General features: G+C 40.9%; 1 protein-coding gene across 1 annotated transcript in view; it reads right to left on the bottom strand.

Annotated features, from left to right (window-relative positions):
- Positions 1-18,751, bottom strand: part of rit1 (Ras-like without CAAX 1) — a 43,295-nt gene extending 24,544 nt beyond the window's left edge. Inside the window, exons 1-2 of the mRNA XM_028795119.2 lie at positions 18,614-18,751; positions 4,980-5,120 (exon numbers count right to left, since the gene is read on the bottom strand). Coding sequence (XP_028650952.1) covers positions 4,980-5,088 — 109 coding nt within the window. The 5' untranslated portion in view covers positions 5,089-5,120; positions 18,614-18,751. The remainder of the gene's footprint in view (positions 1-4,979; positions 5,121-18,613) is intronic.
- Positions 18,752-21,446: the final 2,695 nt, after the last annotated feature.

Genomic DNA, 21,446 nt, shown 5'->3' with positions numbered 1-21,446 from the left:
CCGATGTTTCATCTGCCACGGAGGATCACTCAAAAAACTCACTGTAGCGGTCCTTCCAAATCCACCGTGTGCTGTGATTCTCGGGCGGGACTGGTCTGACATTAAAAGCGGTGAAGTACTGATCTCGCCTTATTCGAAATTGGGCCTAGTAACAGACGGGAATCCACCGTCTCAGGTTGTCTCCACACCATGTACGCAGCCGGTGGAGAGAGGTATGGGAAACCACGAGGAGGATGGCGAACTTCCTGGGCCATCGCGGACTAATACGTCATCAGTCCGCACCTCGCCAGAGCGGGAGGATTCTCCGCCCCTTGAGGTCAACCCAGACCCTCTCTCAGATCTGAGCTTTCAATTCAGACAAACACCGGCATCATTTAAAAGGGAACAATGGAATTACGATTCCCTTAAGTTTGCTAAAAATGCAGTAGTCCTCGTCAACGGCCAACGCACCATTCAGCCCATGCCACAAGGACCCCACTTTATGATAGAAAATGACTTATTATATCGGGTCAGTGAGAATGAGGGGGGGGGGGGGGGGTTAGGGTGTGGAAGTTGTTGCTGATCCCACAAACTTTCCGGCGGCAAGTTTGTGAATTGGCACACGCCCATCTCCTAGGAGGCCACTTGGGCACCGAAAAAACTTTAGAGCATATTAAGTTCCGCTTCTATTGGCCGGGAATTAACGAGGAGGTTCGCCGCTTCTGTATTTCGTGCCCGGAATGTCAGCTGTGGCAAATTCCTAGGAGGGGCCGTGCTCCTCTCGTTCCCCTTCCCTTAATTGATGTTCCCTTTGAAAGGATAGGGGTCGACATAGTAGGACCCCTGGAACTCTCGGCCCGAGGACATAAATATATATTAGTCCTCATGGATTATGCGACCCGATATCCAGAAGCTATTCCGTTGCGCTCAGCTAATTCTAAAGCCATCGCACGGGAACTAATGGGAGTCTTTGCGCGAGTTGGGGTCCATAAAGAAGTCCTTACGGATCAAGGGACGCCGTTTACCTCACAGACGTTCAAGAAAATGGCCAAGTTACTGAAAATAAAGCACTTGAGAACCGCGGTGTATCATCCTCAAACCAATGGTTTAGTAGAGAGATTTAATCAGACTCTCAAAACAGATGCTAGACAAGGTGGTCAGCGGGGATGGGAGGAATTGGGATCAACTCCTCCCCCTCGTGCTCTTTGCCTACCGGGAAGTCCCTCAAGCCTCAACAGGGTTCTCACCCTTTGAATTATTATATGGACGACAACCCCGGGGCATATTGGACATTTTAAAAGAAGGTTGGGAAGGAGAGGCTCTTCCCTCGACTAATATTTTGGAATATATCGCGCAGTTACGCGATAGATTTGAGAAAATTCGGCACATATTAAAAAGTCACATGAAAGAGGCGCAAGCAGCACAGGGCCACTATTATGACCGTGGCACGACACTTCGGGAGTTCCAGCCGGGGGATCGAGTCATGTTATTGGTTCCCACCTCACACTCTAAACTATGTGCCCACTGGCAAGGGCCATACGAAGTTAAAGAGAGAAAGGGACTCGTCGACTATTTGGTGAAACAACCCAATCGTCGACCGAGTGAGTGGATATATCACGCAAATCTGCTGAAACCGTGGAAGGAAAGGGACCCTGATCCCACCTCCGGCCAGCCCCGCTCCTTCTTTGCTCAAAGTAACACCTTTAACTTCGGGTCTAATTTGAATAACCGACAGAGGCGAGAGCTAGAAACAGTTCTCGTCCGTCCCGGAGGTGGTGGAACGACCCTATCGACTTCCCAAGGCAAAGAAAGCGGAAGTGGAACTGGAAATCAAGCGCATGCTGGACCTAGGAGTCATAGAGGAAAGTCATAGTCCCTGGTCCAGCCCAATTGTCTTGGTTCCTAAGCCTAATGGGAGTTGGAAGTTTTGCAATGAATTCCGTCGGCTTAATCAGGTCTCACAATTTGATGCTTATCCAATGCCTCGAGTGGACTACTTCCTTGAAAGGCTTGGACAGGCACAATACCTGACCACACTTGACATGACCAAAGGGTACTGGCAGGTTCCTTTAACGGACTCCGCAAAGGGTAAAACCGCGTTTAGCAACCCTAGTGGGCACTGGCAGTATCGTGTCCTTCCATTCGGGTTACATGGGGCCCCTGCAACTTTCCAGCGTCTGGTGGACAAAGTGCTCCGCCCCCATAACACGTATAGTGCTGCCTACCTGGATGACGTCGTCATCTATTCCAGCACCTGGAAGGAACACCTACAGCACGTCGGAGCGGTATTGCGGGCGCTGGGTGAAGCCGGTCTTCGAATCAATCTAAGGAAATGTTTCTTTGGATTGGAGGAAGCCAAGTATTTGGGCTACCTGGTGGGTCGTGGTACGGTGAAGCCGCAGTGCTCTAAAATAGAAGCCATTTTGACATGGCCCCGTCCGTGAACCAAGCGGCAGGTCCAGGCATTTCTCGGATTGGCGGGGTACTACTGCCGGTTTGTACCATGTTTTTCGGAGAGAGCCATGCCCTTGACTAATTTAACAAAGAAGAGGGCTCCTAACACTGTGGTATGGACTGATATGACTGAGGCAGCCTTCAGTGACTTAAAAAGGGCCCCAACGTCGGCACCCGTTTTAAAGGCGCCTGACTTTCCACGGCCTTTTATCCTCCAAACGGACGCTTCGGACACAGGCCTAGGGGCAGTGCTGAGCCATAGTGTCGATGGTGCTGAACACCCCGTCATGTTCCTGAGCCGGAAACTGTTGGATCGGGAGACCAGATATGTGGCAGTGGAGAGGGAGGCTCTTGCGATTAAGTGGGCGATTACACAGTTGAAGTACTACCTCTTCGGTCGGGAGTTTACACTAGTCACGGACCATGCACCTTTACAGTGGATGGCCCTGCACAAGGAGTCTAACCCACGAGTCACGAGGTGGTTCCTCGATCTGCAACATTATAAGTTTTCGCTCATTCATCAGAAGGGTTCTCTACACGCCAATGCCGATGCTCTCTCCCGCGTTCACGACCTCTCGGTGCAGAACACCCGACCCGACAGGTCTGGGCTAAGGGGGGGGCCCTGTCACACACGTGTGTTTAGGAGACAGCTAAAGGGCTTAAATACATGTGACTCCACGCCAGACCAGGGGGTGGCGAAGTGCACTATTTTTCCCTCTCGATCTTTTGCAGACAATTCTAGGGAAATCCCACCCGGCTCTGGGGCAGCCACTGACGTCACTTCTGGTTTCGGTATTAATGACATTACTTCCACTACTGGCCTTTAAAGCTGCCATCTTGCTTCATGGAAATCAGTTCTGTTTTGGACTCTGTTGAATGAGCATGTCTCTGCTTTTTGATCAGTTTTGCAGCCGTAAACAATTATATGGGTGGCTGCCCCAAACCTTCTCGATGTCTTTTGGTCGTTTTTCTGACAAAATTATATATATATATATATATATATATATATATATATATATATATACACACACACACATACATACATATACATACATACACACACACAGCTACTACCATGTTAGAGCCAAGCAGTTGTTTCATTTATAGCACTTTAATGGGAAACTGCCAAATTTAATGACAGCTTACCATGCAGAAATCAAATAAGTAAAAATTCATCAGTAACTAAATAATACTAAAAAAATAATAAAGATACAGATCTTCTACCACTTTGAAACCTAAGCTAACCCCTTGTACCAAATTATAGCTCTGTGTTTTAGGATAAGCAGGATACATATCTTCTTCTCCTATTATGCAAGGTCGGAGTCTGTAGGTGGAGCCAAACATAGCTCTCATCTGACACAGGCCAGACTGCTGAGCAGTGCAACCTGCTTAAAATTCTGCACAGAATTAATTTGGTGTGGCACGTCTCCAACTGTAGACATAAATGTCCTTGCAGTATATTTTTTCCATCAAGTACATCAACAAGTACTGTGACTCTTAAAAATGGTATCAGAAAGAAATTATCTAGATTAAAAGCCATTTATTCAAGATCTTTTGAGTTTCCATCAAATCTCAAATTAGCCAGACTAGGGGCTCTGGAGATTAATACACCTAAACAAGTAAACAATATGAACTAGCATTAAGTCCAGCTCTAAACCAGGAACACCTGCTCCAGGTACAGTTCGTTCCCATGCAACCTGCTGTCTTTCCGCCCCCACTAGGGTCTTGATCCACTGTTGCTAGGCAATAGGTAGCTGCATAGCAACAGGCTTGGGGGAAATGACAGGAGAATTAGATGCTGCAAATCTTGCTGATTTTTTATAAGGAAAAAAATACCAAAGACTGCTAATAAATGAAACTCAAAAACACTTCCTATACAAAGCAGATTTAGCACAAAGGTAAAAAAAATTTAAGTGTAACCAGACACTTACCAAAAGTCCACTTTGGAACACACTTTACTCAGATTTAAAAATAAATATGGTGAACAAAGTAAGATCATCACAATATTAATGAGGATAGATAACTGAACTATACATCCACTACTTTTCTAAACCTGTCCCAAATCCCATTAAATCAGGGAAGCAGACCCTAACCTAGCAATGAGGGGCATTTGGAAGCAACCAACCCCAGGCAAGATCCCAGTCTACTGAAGGGCACAGTCATTCCCATGCTCATCCACACTCACTTGTACTATTCCAATTCAGATGTACAGGTTAACCTAGCATGCACATCAGTGGGATATGATAAAAGGAGCAGGCTGGTAATTAAATTCCAGTCCCTAAATACACTACTGTAAAAATCAGAAATTGTAAATTAAAAAAAAAAAGGAGTTGTCAAAAGTAAACCATTTGCTTTTTATGCATTTCAAGGTCTCTAACAGCCAAAGGATACAATATCACAGACAGTAGTAGGAGTATGAACATGCTGCAGACAAGATAATTATATAAATCATTTTAATAACATAAAATGTAACAGTCACACCAATGTACTGGGCTCCGATACCAGAACCTTTTCTTTATGTAGTTTTTACTACAAAGAGTACTTACCACTCTTCCCAACACCACCTTCTCCCAGCATGACTAGCTTGTATTCCCTGGACTGAGAGTGAGACCCCGAGTTTGTCTGTCGGCCAGCACTGGAAGAGCACGAATCCATTCCTTAGCCAAGGTGATGTCACAATGGACAGCCTATAGGTTCATGAAGAAAAGAGTATATTTCATGGAAAAAAATGCTTCTTCTTAGGTGAGATATGCAAGAGTGACTGCAATACAAATTTTCACACATGTATGTAATTTATGCCTCAGATACAAATATGTTAACTGGTTTTCACTTGGTATAAAGAAAGAGAAAGTAAGAACAAAAGAAGTATTGACTAAACCTGTGACTTAGTGGTTTCTACTCCTACTCCTTGACCACAAGGCCACTTCTCATCTTCTAGCCCAAATACTAACCAGCGCTCCCATGAGTAATGGATTGCAAGATGTTTGGGTTTCTTGGAGTAATGTAAACAGGTGCTGAACACTAACACCTCTCACATTTATGAATATTCACAATCTGTACAGCTCATGTTTTTATTTACATTTCAGATAAAAAGAAGCACTGATGTTTCTTTATTTTTACTGACTAATACCACTAGACGCACGGCTCCTTATCAAAAGTAAATAAGGACTAGGGAAATTAAGCAAAACCCAGAAGAAGAGCATGGACCAAGTATATAAGGGAAGAGCTGAGTAATGCTATTTAATGGAGGAGGATGAATGTTACTTCACTTGTCCTTTGTCAGCACACAGATCTATTATGCCCATGTGAAAATATAATCTGCTGCACACCCTTAACTACTGACAGGAGGATTTTGCAGATATTTACAGAAAACCACAAAAGACAGGATTTGCCTTTTAAAAACAAAATTAAGGACCTTAAGTTTAACATATTATGTAGGTGTATATTTCTGGCTGTTTTCTTTTGAAGCTGTGCAGAACAAAGCCACTGCTTTTCAAGCAAATAGCTGCATGTACATCACATGTCAGAGATTCTACTAATATCCAGCTGCTATGGGAGGGCATCTAAATTTAGACTTCCTCTTGCTAGTACATTTCAAAACTAAATGAACAACAAAATAAAAAAATAAATATACCAGAACAAAAAAGAGCTACTGTAAAATAATGCTGGAACTGATGAGGCTTGTTAATTGAGAGATCACTAATTATATAACTCAATGGAAACAAGCATTAAAGTTGAAAACAAAAAATTGGCTCTGCATAGAAACATTGCCAAAAAATATATAGAATTGCTATTGGAAATGCTTCCACACTTTATTTCCAAATGATTTTCATGAGATCTCATAAGGATTAAGCACCTTTAAAATGTTGCTTCTTTTTCTTATAAGAACTGCTGACTGCAAAAGATAACAGAAAACACTTTGTATAACTTGTGATAGGAATGCCAAAATATATATTTAGTGAGCAGTGCTTGCTGATGCTGCCTGATAGCTCCAGGTAACATAAATTCTGATCTTCACCCCATGTCTGTTTTTTTACTTGATACTCCATTTTTCCTTCCACATCCCAAAGGCATGCAGGTGAAATTAACCACACAACATGAATAGATATTCAGAGTACCATGCTGCTATTAACCTTGCTGTGAGGACTTGTTAAAGAATTGGGAGCACGACTGCACATCTCTAAATTTACACCAAAGAAGAACACAAGCGTTGTGGACTTTTTCTGTTCAGAAATCATTGATTTGCTCAATATTGTGACATTGCTCACCCTTGCTGAAGTATGAACAATATGTTCAAAATTAGTCAGACGATTGCTACTAATTGTATTCCCTAATTCTTCCCTTTCCTCATTATTGTCTTTGCTTTCATGCTTGCTGTGTCCGTCAGGCCTCCCTCACCAGTCTACTCAAGCATAAGAAACTTTCAAAGCTTTAGGGACTCCATTTACAGGGTTATTTTGGTAGAGGTTGCTATTGCTTACTGTAACTGCTACTTTTTTTTTATGATTGTTGTTTTTTCTTATTGAGGTCAAGTTAAAAATGTTATTTGAAGAAAAAAAAAAAAGCATGTACATAAAGTCTAACAGTTCACGCAATTGCATTCTATTATATATAATTTGCCAGTCTCCTCACTCACTCACGTCCGTCCGAAGCCAAATGCGCGGTCGCCTTCTGCGCACGTCGCTTTCTGCGCATGTCCGAAGCCGAATGCGCAATTGCCTTCTGTGCAGCTGCCCGAAAAACCTTACGAGACCAACATCGCGGCAGGCGGCGGATTTACGGCCGTGAAAATTCAAAAAGAAAGGCGACTTCGACCAACATCGTGGCAGGCGGCGGATTTACAGCCTCAAAAATTCAAAGAGAAAGGCGACTTCGACCAACATCGCGGCAGGCGCCGGATTTACGGCCGCAAAAATTCAAAGAGAAAGGCGACTTCGATTAATGCTCTAGAGGCCTGAAAGGCGATTTCGACTACAGCTCCAGGCCTAATTATGCATTCATTCAATACACCTATATCAGGTTTGTGGTGCTTATACTTATTACTTACTATTCCACTCGTGCCCGTTTCATCTTACGTTGTCGAAATGGGCTCTTTGTCTAGTTTTTGAATAAAATTAATTTTTACAAAAATATTTAATAAACAAATTCCAACTTTCAAATCAGTTAACTAAGTTTCTGAATGCACTTAAACTTTGTCACCTATACATTTTCTAACTTGTTATTTGACTCGCATTAAAGTTGAAGTCATATCCCTATAAACAAAAATGTGCCAGTTATACACAATAATAAAAACACTTGACTCAATTTATCCCACACAAAAAGAAATACAGTAATCCCTCCTCCATCGCGGGGGTTGCGTTCCAGAGCCACCCGCGAAATAAGAAAATCCGCGAAGTAGAAACCATATGTTTATATGGTTATTTTTATATTGTCATGCTTGGGTCACAGATTTGCGCAGAAACACAGGAGGTTGTAGAGAGACAGGAATGTTATTCAAACACTGCTAACAAACATTTGTCTCTTTTTCAAAAGTTTAAACTGTGCTCCATGACAAGACAGAGATGACAGTTCTGTCTCACAATTAAAAGAATGCAAACATATCTTCCTCTTCAAAGGAGTGCGTGTCAGGAGCACAGGCTGTCAGAAACAGAGAGCAAAGCAAACAAATCAATAGGGCTGTTTGGCTTAAGTATGCGAAGCACCGCGGCACAAAGCTGTTGAAGGCGGCAGCTCACACCCCCTCCGTCAGGAGCAGGGAGAGAGAGAGACAGAGAGAGAGACAGATAAAAACAAAGAGTGAAAAATCAATACGTGCCCTTTGAGCTTTTAAGTATATGATGCACCGTGCAGCATGTCGCTTCACTAAGCAGCTGCACACAGAAGGTAGCAACGTGAAGATAATCTTTCAGCATTTTTAGACGAGCGTCCGTATCGTCTAGGTGTGCGAACAGCCCCCCTGCTCACACCCCCTACGTCAGGATCAGAGAAAGTCAGCGCAAGAGACACAGAGAAAAGTAAGTTGGGTAGCTTCTCAGCCATCTGCCAATAGCGTCCCTTGTATGAAATCAACTGGGCAAACCAACTGAGGGAAGCATGTACCAGAAATTACAAGACCCATTGTCCTCAGAAATCCGCGAACCAGCAAAAAATCTGCGATATATATTTAAATATGCTTACATATAAAATCCGCGATAGAGTGAAGCCGCGAAAGGCGAAGCGCGATATAGCGAGGGATCACTGTAATTACGGAAAATAGTTTTAAGTATGTCAGTAGTCTCCACAGTAATCCTGCAAAACCTACATAACACTAACATTGGCACATTGTCTAAATTTAAGTCTGTGTGAGGCCTTATGAGGCGAGCCCTTATTGTTTGTAATACAGCTGTCAACCAATAACTAAGATTGGAATATTTTAAACTATCGTGTACGTTTAAAATTCTGAGCACTATATAAATGCACGTACATTTCCATGAGGTACATGAAAAATCAACAACTTGCTACTTTCACAATAATTATTAAAACTTTAATACGCAAGCAGTACATGTTGTATGATATTTAATTCTCAAATACAGAGAAACGATTTACATAATTAGCCACTTAGGATTCCCCCTATGATACCTTTTTTTGGTTTTAAGGACATTGGCCTTGTTTTCTTTGCCAAGTGGAGCCTCACTGTAAATCAGGTCATTTTTACACTTCACTTGGTGATGAACTGCAGCCAGTTAGAACAGGAGAAAAAAATGCATCACATTCAGCTGGAAATACTGCCAAGTGAATACCACAAAACAATTTTGCAAAAGTTTCTTTCTTCTCTTCATTCTCTTTAGTTACGATTAGCACCGAGTTTTCTAAATTTTGTATAAATCAGTCTTCAAGCCCTCGTCAGCTCCAACTGGACAGACAGTTTTAATTTGTAGTGTGCCAAAATACTTCATTTTTATATGACTGTGCTTAATAACTAGGTGGTTCATGTTAAGCTTTTCTCTGTAATACAGTAAAACCCAAATGCACCAAAATTAAATGTGCAACTTAAAAAATGGACAGAGCATTTACTACTTAAAGCTTGCTCCATTTGTGGAATCAAACAAAATCAAATAGTGTAAAATCAATACATTTTGTATGCAAGTACCAATATAATGTGCTGCTTCCACATTCCCTACAGATCCCACATCAGAAATAATAGAACTGCTATAGATATACCAAAAAATAAATCATGATACTTGTCCTCGTGATCAATACATTGTGATGAAAAATACTTTAATACTCTACTTAATGGAATTCCCCTCATGAGCTTCAGAAATAGTAAAAACTATTAATAGTGCTCTACTTCCTCCACTGACAATGAAAATTATTATACATTTAGCTCCTTCCAGGCAAACTTTTTTTTTTTGCAGTATAAGTGAGGAATCTTTTTTTTTTTCCACAAAATAATATCCTTTACAACACAAGTCTAGCAGGACCTGAAACTATGCATTATAAAAGGTGGCACAACCCACTAATTATTCTTTTACAGTGATGACTATGAACCAGCATACAGTACTAAGATACAAAGTTCTGTGTGGTCTATAAAAAATGAGCACTTTTAAGACACGCACACACCTCGGAAGAGCAATTACTGAATTTGCAAGCAAAATTATTTGTCATCCACAGGTTTGTTAGATTTTGCTTTGTGGAGGGGGAAGTTAAATGATTTAATAATCAGTAAATGGGATCATCTTGAGTACATGTTGACAAAGTAGCCTGAAAATAGCATAAAATAAATATTTGAAGCCAGCTCCTACTAATCATCTTTTGCTACTGGCAGTGGAAGCAACAAATTAGCAAAGGCTGAAAATGAATAGGAACCAGAATTATTGTAGTTTTTTTTCTTCAAATGCTATTTTAATTACAAAAACAGATTTGTGAAATTACGCAGATGTGTTAATAACCCCAAAAAAAAAAAAAGATAAATTATCTTCACAAATGTAGATGTTTCTTTTATTTGGCAAGATTTGTACTACTTTACATCTATTCATTGTGGTCTGCAGAAGGTGCTCCTGCCGCCCAAACTCGACACAGGCAGACATAGGACACAAATTCAGCACACACATTTTATTTATTTTTCCCCCATGGGAAAACACTTTCCCTCATTTCCCATCTGTTCAGCACAGTTAAAGCACAAACACAGCACAAAACACACTTCTCCTTTTCTTTCTTCTCGCTCTTTGCCCCCACTCCTCCTCCAGTAATCTTCACCTCCTCCCGACTCTGGCTCCTTTCATAGGGCACCTGGAAGTGCTCCAGGTGTCTGGTGATCTTCTTCTGGCAGCACTTCTAGGTGTGACGGAAGTGCTGCACCAAAGAGCTCAGCCATTCTTGCAATGCCCATGGAACCCAACATGGCTCTTCCAAACTCCAACTCCCAAAGAGCCCTGTGGGAGTCTGATGGGGCTGCCATCTATCACTCCAGGGGAGGTCATGCCCTGAATATACTCTCTTCCCAGGTTCTTCCACTACAGAGGCATCCCAGCCTGGTAAGGGCCCTGGCCATCCACCACACCATCCATCAATGACTTTGTAAATCTGCTTAGTTGCAAGTGTTTAAATATATTCTTTACAGTTATAAGACAATGTAAATGAAGCAACTTTCAAGGTTCCACAGCACATTGTCCATAGGGGAAAATAAAGTTATCAAATGGGCAGATTTAAAAGTGCTGAATCGTGCTGACCTCATTCTTTAGTGAGTAGGGGACTGGGTGAAACTACAAACCCTGGAAGTAAATTAGGTCTTGCACTATGCTGCCACAAGTTAGTCTGCAAGTCTACATGAAAGGATTTTCAATTATGTGAGTACATTCTGCAAAGCAAACAAAACACATGCTTAAAATGTCTCATTGCTTGCAGATGTTCGTGCCGATTGTCTTGTACATCTTCTGTAAGGCAGCAAAAGAATGAAACATCTTTGAAATAATCTCTACGTGTAATGCAATTCCTGCTCCTTCTAAACATACTGTACACAAAAAAAAACAAACACATGTACAGTCACTTGTTACACAGAGTCCAGAAAGGAGTCACTTATCAGTATGTTAGGGAGGTTCTTGGAGGAGTTCAGAGAGCTGAACAATGCAGAGAGTAAGATCCAACCTTCAGTCTTCAACAAAGCACTGGCATTTTATTTTATATAACACCCTTCTACATTGTGCACCACACCTAAACACTTCAAAACAAGTACAACTACTTGCTGGAGCACTGTCTGGATAAGTGACTCCAGGTCACAGTACGGAACTGAACCGAGAACCATGCCACAGTATTCAGAGTCCAGTCCTTTGGTCACTACACCCCTTATATATTTCTCTTTCTTGAGCTTCTGTAAAGTTCTAATTTCCCCCTTGGGGACAAATAAAGTACATCGGTGTACAAAAAAATGAAATATATTGCATTATACCTAAAAATAATTTGGATATACCTTGCAATATAATGCAAAATATCTGTACAACAACAATGTATCTTTTTTTGTATAGCCTAAAATCACACAGCCCTACCCCAGCCTTGACTCCCTAAAAAGACAAGGAAAAACTTGGGGTGAGAAACATTGTAAGGGGGGGTGGGGGGATCGGGGGGGGGGGGGGGAATGGAGGCAATGTTGGGAAAGGCAATTCAGATAGAGACCCCTTTCCAGGTATGTTGGAGGTGCAATGAGTGTCAAAAAATGGGGTAAATACGACACACAGAACAGGACACAAATAATCCTCTTCATGGACCTAGATGGTCAGTCTATCACTGTCACTACAATAGTAGTTCAAATATATATTTTTTGATTATTTTTCAAATTGAGTCAAGCATATCATGTTATATCATTTTCTAAGGCTGCTTAAATCTGAGCAGGGGCACAGGGGGCTGGAGCATATCCCAGCAAGTATAGGGTGCAAGGCAGGAACAATACCCTAGTAAGGGTACCAATACACACTCTCACTCACTCACACCCCTTACACCAGGGGTGTTCAACTCTGGTCCTAATGGACCGCAGTGGCTGCAGGATTTCATTCTAAACTTCTTCTTAATTCTTAATTAGTGAGCCATTTTTGCTGCCGATTAACTTGTTTTGCCTTAGTTTTAATTGACGTGACTCAGACCCCGTAGTGGTTTCTTTTTCCTTAATGAGCAGCCAAACAATAATGAGACATAAAATAAGCCACCACATGACCAGCTAACTTGAAAATAAAGAAAGGTGAAGGTCTCGGTCATGTTGACCTGCTCAGGTCACCAAAACATCTTGACGGTGATCTTAGAAAAAACAGAAAATCAACAGTCTGCTGTGGCAGAATGTGAGCAGCAACAAGTTATGATATTCAGTAACAGCTTTAATTAACAGCAAGAATTGTCTTCTCATTAAGAAACTGGTTGGAGTGAAATTGGCTGGAGTTTGACGTTCCTATTTAGCTAGTCACCTGTTGGCTTGTTTCATATCTCATTTCTGTTTGACTGCCATTTAATGAAAAAACGAATCAATTCAGAGGACTGAATCCTTAAAAAGAGGGCTATTAAAATGAAGGGAAAAGGAGTTAAATTAGCAGTGAAAACTGATCGCTGGTTAGGAAATGGGTTATAATGAAAACCTGCAGCCACTGCGGCCCACCAGGACCAAAGTTGGAAACCCCTGCCTTACACCATTAGGGTCACCAATCCATCTAACCTGCATGTCTTTGGACTGTGGCAGGGTACCCACACAAACACACAAAGAACATACAAATTCCACACAGAGAGAACCAGGAACACAAACCCTGGTCTCCTTACTGTGAGAAGGCAGCTCTACCACAGCGCCCACCATGTCATCTTAATCAAACACACATGTTTATTACAATATATTAAGAGAAATATCTGTAAGTGCATTGTGTAGAAGACATGCAATATACTCTTTGTTCAGTTCTGTGTTTCTGAAAGATCATTTATGGCTTATGTTTTTTGCCTGAAAAATATTAAAACACTGGCTTCCAAATTAATCCAAATTATCGGTGTCAGTACGTGTAGGATGTCATGTAATCCCCGTTAGAGCATGTATGGTAAGCTTGATGTTTTTTGACGTTAAGAAAAATTGTTTAAAAAGTTACAGTGCTACCAATTTTTTTTAAGTGTATGTCTTTTCAATATCATTTGCTAGAGATGAATAAATCACCTGTTAGGAAAATAAATCGAACTATAAAAACATTTGGAGTATTAGAGCATCTGTTCATAAGCAAAGTTCTTAAGCAAATTTTCTACTGGTGGAAAATATTTACATACTAAAAGATATTGTATAATTAGAATTGACAGTATATTTAAAAATATATTGTAATATATATATGCTTTATAGTATATTCCTAATATTTTAAAATGTACTGAGAAATATTTTTATAATTTCAGAAAATATTGCAATTTACAAAAATGACAATATTGTATGTATTTCACAGTGCATTTTAGCATACTTTAATATATTGTAATACATGTATCTTTGAAAGTGTACTGTAACATTTTAAAATATACAACCAATTCCAATGAAGTTGAAGTTGGTAGAGTTTTAACTTGCACTTGTAGATGTAGCAACGAACTGTGTTAACCGACAATGGTTTTCTGAAGTATTCCTGAGCCCACATGGTAATATCCTTTACAGAATGATGTTGGTTTTTAATGCAGTGCTGCCTGAGGGATCGAAGGTCACGGGCATCCAGTGTTGGTATTCGGCCTTGCCACTTACATGCAGAGATTTCTCCAGATTCTCTGAATCTTTTGATATTATGAACAGCAGATGATGAAATCCCTAGATTCCTTGCAATTGTACGTTGAGAAACGTTGTTCTTAAACTGCTGGACTATTTGCCCACACAGTTGTTCACAAAGTGGTGAACCTCGCCCCATCCTTGCTTGTGAACGACTGAGCCTTTTGGGGATGCTCCTTTTATACCCAATCATGACAAACACCTGTTTCCAATTAACCTGTTCATCTGTGGAATGTTCAAAACAGGTGTTTTTTGAACATTCCTCAACTTTCCCAGTCTTTTGCTGCCCCTGTCCCAGATTTTCTGGAACGTGTTGCAGGCATCAAATTCAAAATGAGTGAAGATTTGCAAAACAACAATAAAGTTTATCAGTTTGAACATTCGATATCTTGTCTTCGTAGTGTATTCAATTGAATATAGGTTGAAAAGGATTTGCAAATCATTATATTCTGTTTTTATTTACGTTTTACACAACGTCCCAACTTCATTGGAATTGGGGTTGTATTCATGATTGTAGCAATATTTGGCATACAGTAATCCCTCGCTGTATCGCGCTTTGACTTTCGCGGCTTCACTCTATCGCGGATTTTATATGTAAGCATATCTAAATATATAACTCGGATTTTTTGCTGCTTCGCGGGTTTCTGTGGACAATGGGTCTTTTTACTTCTGGTACATGCTTCCTCAGTTGGTTTGCCCAGTTGATTTCATACAAGGGACGCTATTGGGGGATGGCTGAGAAGCTACCCAATCAGAGCACGCAGTTAAGTTCCTGTGTGCTGATTGGCACAGCGATGGAGCACCGAATTCAATTCTGCTGCGTTAACCAGGAAGTCTCGTCTCGCTCATTCAACATCAACGTTTTTCGCTGTGTAAAGAGTTAACTTTTGTGCTCTTTTTTGTTTATCTTTGTGCATAGTCAAGCCCTTCATTATGGCTCCAAAACGATCTGCTCCTACTACTGCTTCAGGGGCCGTGCCCAAGCTTAAACGGAAGATGCTAACGATTGCCGAAAAGGTAAAAGTTTTGGATATGTTGAAGGCAGGGAACAGCTACACCGCTGTAGGACGCCATTATGGCATCAATGAGTCCACAATTCTTTTTATTTAAAAAGGAGGAAAAGCATATAAGATCTACGGCCGCAGTGTCCTTTAACCAGGGCGCAAAACGAGTTGTAAGTGGATGTAATAAGGTGGTAGTCCGGATGGAATCTGTTTTAGGGATTTGGATTGAAGACTGCCGGAAGAAGAACAACGGTGGTGCTACACAGTCGCCCGAAGAGGCTCCTTTAGAACAGCTGTAACGCTCTCCTTTGTTGTGCAGTAAAATTAAACTCATCGTTATCGGACAAGTCGTCGTGTCATTGTTGGTGAGTAACCATAATTAAGTTTCTACGTACAGTACTTATTACATGTAAATAATTTAGTGTCACTGTACACACATTTTACTGTATACAATTTTTCTTGCATTGTACGTATTTGTTGCTGGTGGCCTGTCTGTCATAATGGCTGTAACTTATGTGATATCGGAGACACTCGATATCTTTAAAATAATATTTAGGTTTTACTGTATATAAACAGTGCGTTTACATACGTACATAATTTCAACGAATCTTACCTAATATCTAAGAGAATACAAAGGGTTTATGCTGTATAATTGGGCGGGAAATGTTTATAAGGGCTTAAAATACAGTGATCCCTCGCTATATCGCGCTTCGCCTTTCGCGGCTTCACTCCATCGCGGATTTTATATGTAAGCATATTTAAATATATATCGCGGATTTTTCGCTGCTTCGCGGGTTTCTGCGGACAATGGGTCTTTTAATTTCTGGTGCATGCTTCCTCAGTTGGTTTGCCCAGTTGATTTCATACAAGGGACGCTATTGGCAGATGGCTGAGAAGCTATCCAGCTTACTTTCTCTCTCTCTCTCTCTCTCTCTAATGCGCTGACGTAGGGGGGTGTGAGCAGGGGGGCTGTGTGCAGCTGCTTCCTGAAAGGACATGCTGCACGGAGCTTCGCATACTTAAAAGCTCAAAGGGCACGTATTGATTTTTTTTATCTGTCTCTCTATCTCTATCTCTCTCTCTCTCTTCCTGCTCCTGACAGAGGGGGTGCGAGCTGCCGCCTTCAACAGCTTTGTACCGGCGGTGCTTCGCATACTTAAAAGCCAAAAAGCCCTATTGATTTTTTTTTTGACTGCTTGCTTTGCACTCCTTTGAAAAGGAAGATATGTTTGCATTCTTTTAATTGTGAGACAGAACTGTCATCTCTGTCTTGTCATGGAGCACAGTTTTTAAACTTTGAAAAAGAGACAAATGTTTGTTTGCAGTGTTTGAATAACGTTCCTGTCTGTCTACAACCTCCTGTGTTTCTGCGCAAATCTGTGACCCAAGCATGACATTCTAAAAATAACCATATAAACATATGGTTTCTACTTCGCGGATTTTCCTATTTCGCGGGTGGCTCTGGAACGCAACCCCCGCGATGGAGGAGGGATTACTGTATATAAAAATAACCATATGATCATATGGTTTTTACTTCACGGATTTTCACCTTTTGCGGGGTGTTCTGGAACGCAACCCCTGCGATCGAGGAGGGATTACTGTATGTATATATAAATATAATTTAGAGAGCGGCACGGTAGGTAGCGCTGCTGCCTCACAGTAAGGAGACCCGGGTTTGCTTCCTGGGTCCTCCCTGCGTGGAGTTTGCATGTTCTCCCCATCTCTGCGTGGGTTTCCTCTGGGTGCTCCGGTTTCCCCCCCACAGTCCAAAGACTTGCAGGTTAGGTGGATTGACAATTCTAAATTGTCCATAGTGTGTGCTTGGTGTGTGTGTGTGTCCTGCGGTGGGCTGGCACCCTGCCTTGTGCCCTGTGTTAGCTGGGATTGGCTCCAGCAGACCCCCCCATGACCCTGTATTTAGGATATAGCGGGTTGGGTAATGGATGGATGGATATAATCTATAGAATATATACATACACACATACATACAGTACAGCTGTGAGTACACGAGACCAGCAATTTGAGCTCTTACGAGATTGTAACTAAATGCACTGTGCCATTGTGACATTCTTTTCAGATAATAAAATTTATAAAGCTGTTGAGTCAATAAAGTTATTTTAACAGTCATATCCTAAATCTCTTTTTCCATACGAACAAATGTAAACCTACTTTTGCCCACCCATATATATATATATATATATATATATATATATATATATATTTATATATATATATATATATATATATATAAAGTGTATTTAACTTTTGTAAGGGTCCACGCATCAGTATCTATTCCTAAATATGTTCTGGATTTCTCTTAGGTTTGGGGGAAAACGGATGACGTCCTCAGCCTTTAAGCAGATACAAAACTGTGCTATTAACGCCCTTACGACTTCTTACGATTACTTTATAAATTAGACGACGTACTGCAATTTGCGTGTACGTAGAAGCATATAGTATGTACACATACAGCACAGTATGTGTTACTGTGATATAAGGGAGGCACTCCCTGGTACGACTGCTGCCAAGAGAACAGCTGTTACCATATCCCCTGCTGTGTGTACCCAGAGAGACGGATGAGCGGCTGAGTCATCGCGGGTTTGAGACGCCAGTTTCGGCGCTAGGTAACAAAGGGAGAGCCGAGGCCTACGAACGCATGCAGGCCAGTGGAGTCTTTCTACTTCTTTACTGGTTCACATCTAATTGCTGTCATAAGGTAGAGAACTACAAAAAGAGTGAAAAAATAAACTTCGAGTAACTAGTTTCTAGCTGAATTTATTATTTTGAGTCATTTATTTTAACAGAATACTTCAAAACCGTCTTAGTTGTAACGTGTTTAAACCGGCTGTAAATTATCCGATTTTTTTCCTCTTTCCTGAAAGAATACTTGGCATCGAGAAACCTGGGAAAACCTACCTCCAACATTCGAACGAACTAAGGGATTGTTTTATACTCCTAAATTCATTTTCTGAGCATTGCTTTGGATGGATTAGTCATCAAGAGCAATGCCATCATCAAAAAAGTATTTACACGGAAAATGCGGTTTACTTATCAGACTGTCATAATAATAGACTTCAGATTATTGCATTTTTGTACTATACTTAAAAGAAGGGAAAGCGTTGGCGACCTTATGAGTTAAACATTTCGATTATTTTAAAAACATGCCGACATCTTTCAAGTTGAAATAACTTGAGGCGCCCTAAAATGCTAAGTATTAATAGCGATTAAAAGTAGAATAAATACCGAACAGTGCCCATATCGTCCATTAATAACACACTACCCTCTCAAAAAGTTAAAAAAGTTTTAGTAATTTACAGAGTGAATGGACAGTTTTGCTTATTTTCCATTTAAACAAATCTAAGTCGTTTGAAGAAAAAGGAACTAACAGACCAGAAAGGAATATCATAGTTTGATCTTCCGTCCCTTCAGAAAAATCTTAACTCACCTCGATCAGCAGAGACTCGTCTTCATCTTATTTTTAACACTGGAACAATAACTTCAAAACAGCAAATTTGAAAGCAGCCGATCGCTGCAAGCGGGATTCCATCCTCAGGTCCTAGCGTCCGCCAGTTACACGCGCGCATGTTTTTCCTCTCCGCCCCCTTGGCGGCAGACATATGCGTCTTTGCAGGGGCTGTACGGCGCAATGGGTGTGTTTCACACTCCCTTTGACAAACCAGAAGCTTGCCCACAGTGAAGGCGCGTCAACTTCCGCAAAAAGCAGCTGACAGCTGAATAGCTCCGAAGAAGCTGATGTTAATGCAAAAAATAGCCTGCAATGCACTTTTACCAGTTATGTTCTTCCACCCCATGCCATTGACTCAAAGGAGCTGCATTTTATTATAACATTAACGATACTTCTTTAAAGTCAGCACTTCCTACTCATGGTCTATTTTTTCAATATTATATGATTTGAAAAGCCATTGTATGATTTCCTTCATAATTTAATGTCCAGTCATCTTTCCATTCTCTAAATTTCACTTGCTCCTATTTGCAATTATTTATTTAAATTGTGACATTTTAAATCTTAATTGCTGATGGACAAAATAATGTGACTGAAAGCCCCTCCATTCCATTTCTGTTCTAACACTGAAATATGGAGAACAGAAACAGTGACGTGAGTGCAGCTCCCATGAAGACAGCAGGCATAAGAAATAAAGAGAATTTAACAGCTTATGTTCACTTTTGAGCAATATTCCCTGTTTGGGTATTGGACCAAGAAAATCTTCTATCACGACCTGTGCACCCATGACTGACTCTCACCCTGTCTGGTACCCATTGCTGGTGCTAGGCTATTTTGTGCCCTAGGCCAAGCTTATTAGTGTGCCAACCAACTGTTCGGTAGCTAACCCATGCGGCTGGGTCACCCCCCCCTTATGATCTGCACCCAAGCTGAACGCCAAATTTGCCTTCATAGTGGTACCTGCCCTGCTGGCACCTTTCAGGCTCCTTTTCCATCTATCTGTGTCTGGCCACATTTTACTTGAACTTTGCCAGTCTACCCTAATCAGAAGTGCTGGGCTTTCAGCACCAACATATTGACATATTCAATAAGATGGCCATCCAATATGTCTCTCTGGGCATTAAAAAGACCATAAAAAATAAAACGTTAACATGTAGGCATCTTTTGGAATCCTTCAGTATAAAGTTAACCTTGCTTCCTTACATTTCTGATGAAAGATAAAACTGATAATAATAGCAATGCAGACTTTCCAGGCTGCATCTTTAGCAATTAAAATACAGGCTTTGATTGCTTTCCGTCCCTTGGGAACAATAATGCAAGCCTTTAACACTAAATGCGTTAAGGATTAAAACACAAGCAGCATCAAATGTAGAGTGGATTCAAAAAACATTCAGACCCCTTAACAATCTGCATGCTTTATTGTGTTGTATCAGATTTATCCATTTAAAATTAAATCTATGTTTGCTCTGTACTCAGTAACCTACAGTATAATGGAAGAGTGAAACATGTTTTCAGAAAGGTTTACAATTTTATTAAAAATCAAAAACTGAAATCTCTCCTTTATATAATGTCAGACACGTGCACATGGGAGACAGTTTAATTCCTTGAATGTTTATGTTTCTTCACCAGACCAGAGGTTGGCACTGTGTTCTAAATCTTTTTCCTCTTTCTCACTGCAGACTAACAGAAGAGCTTGCCTCTTAGAGACATCACTTCCGTTTCCAGTCCTGTCAACTCTGCCTCCTAAAGACGTCACTTCCACTTCCAATCACGGTGAACTCACCTCTTCCTGTCACCTGACTATATGATGGCCACATTTTCATTATATACCTCTTTTCTGTTTTAGACTCCCCTCTCTAAAGATGTATTGTGATTTGTTTGCTCAGTTTTTCCTGTACTGACAAGTATATGGGGTGGCTACCCCAAACTTTTTTCTGTGGTTACTCTGTTTATTTTACAATAAATATTTGGACACTTTGCTGTGGTACTCCAGATTGTGGTCAGTCGCATCCTGTTTGATTTAATTATTCTTGAGATTTGTCTAAGACTTGAGTGGAGTCCACCTGGGGCAAATTGAATTGATTGGACATCATTTAGAGGCGCACACATGTGAGTATATAAGGTCCCGCAATTCACACTGCATGTCAAAAACCATGCCATGAAATCCAAGGAAATCTTTGCAGACCTCCATGATAAAATTGTGGTGAGGATTAGATCAGGGTAAGAGGATTAAATCATTTCTAAAGCTTTAGGGGTTCCCAGGAGCACATTGGTCTCGATAATTGTGAAATGGAAGACCTCTGGAACCACCAAGACTCTTCCTAGAGTTGGATGTCTAAACAAACTAAATAACTGGGCGAGTAGGGCTTTAATCAGGAATGTTGCGGAGAACCTAATGATCACTCTAACAGTGCTTCAAAAGTCCTCATCTAAGATGAGAGAACCCATTGGAAGGATTACCATCTCAGCAGCACTTCTTCAATCAAGCTTATATAGTGGAGTGGTTAACTCTCACTTGGAATTTTCCAAACAACATTTAAAGGACTATGAGAGCAAGAGGAAAAATTATCTGGTCTGATGAACCCAATTGCAAATTTATTAAAAATCAAAAACTGACCCCTCTCATTCATATAAGTGTTCTGACCCTTAATTCAGTACTTTGAAGAAGACTCTTTGGCAACGATTACTGCTTCAAGTCTTCTTGGGTAAGTCTCTACAAGCTTTGCAGATTGGGCAGTTTATCCCAAACTTCGCCCTCAAGATCCCCCTCAAGCTCCATTAGATTGGGTGGGAAGTGCCTGTAAACTGCCATGTT

This window comes from Erpetoichthys calabaricus, chromosome 2, assembly GCF_900747795.2.
Source record: "Erpetoichthys calabaricus chromosome 2, fErpCal1.3, whole genome shotgun sequence".
Lineage (NCBI taxonomy): Eukaryota > Metazoa > Chordata > Cladistia > Polypteriformes > Polypteridae > Erpetoichthys > Erpetoichthys calabaricus.
Note: the sequence above shows the minus strand (reverse complement) of the source record. Positions and strands in the feature narration are given on the sequence as shown.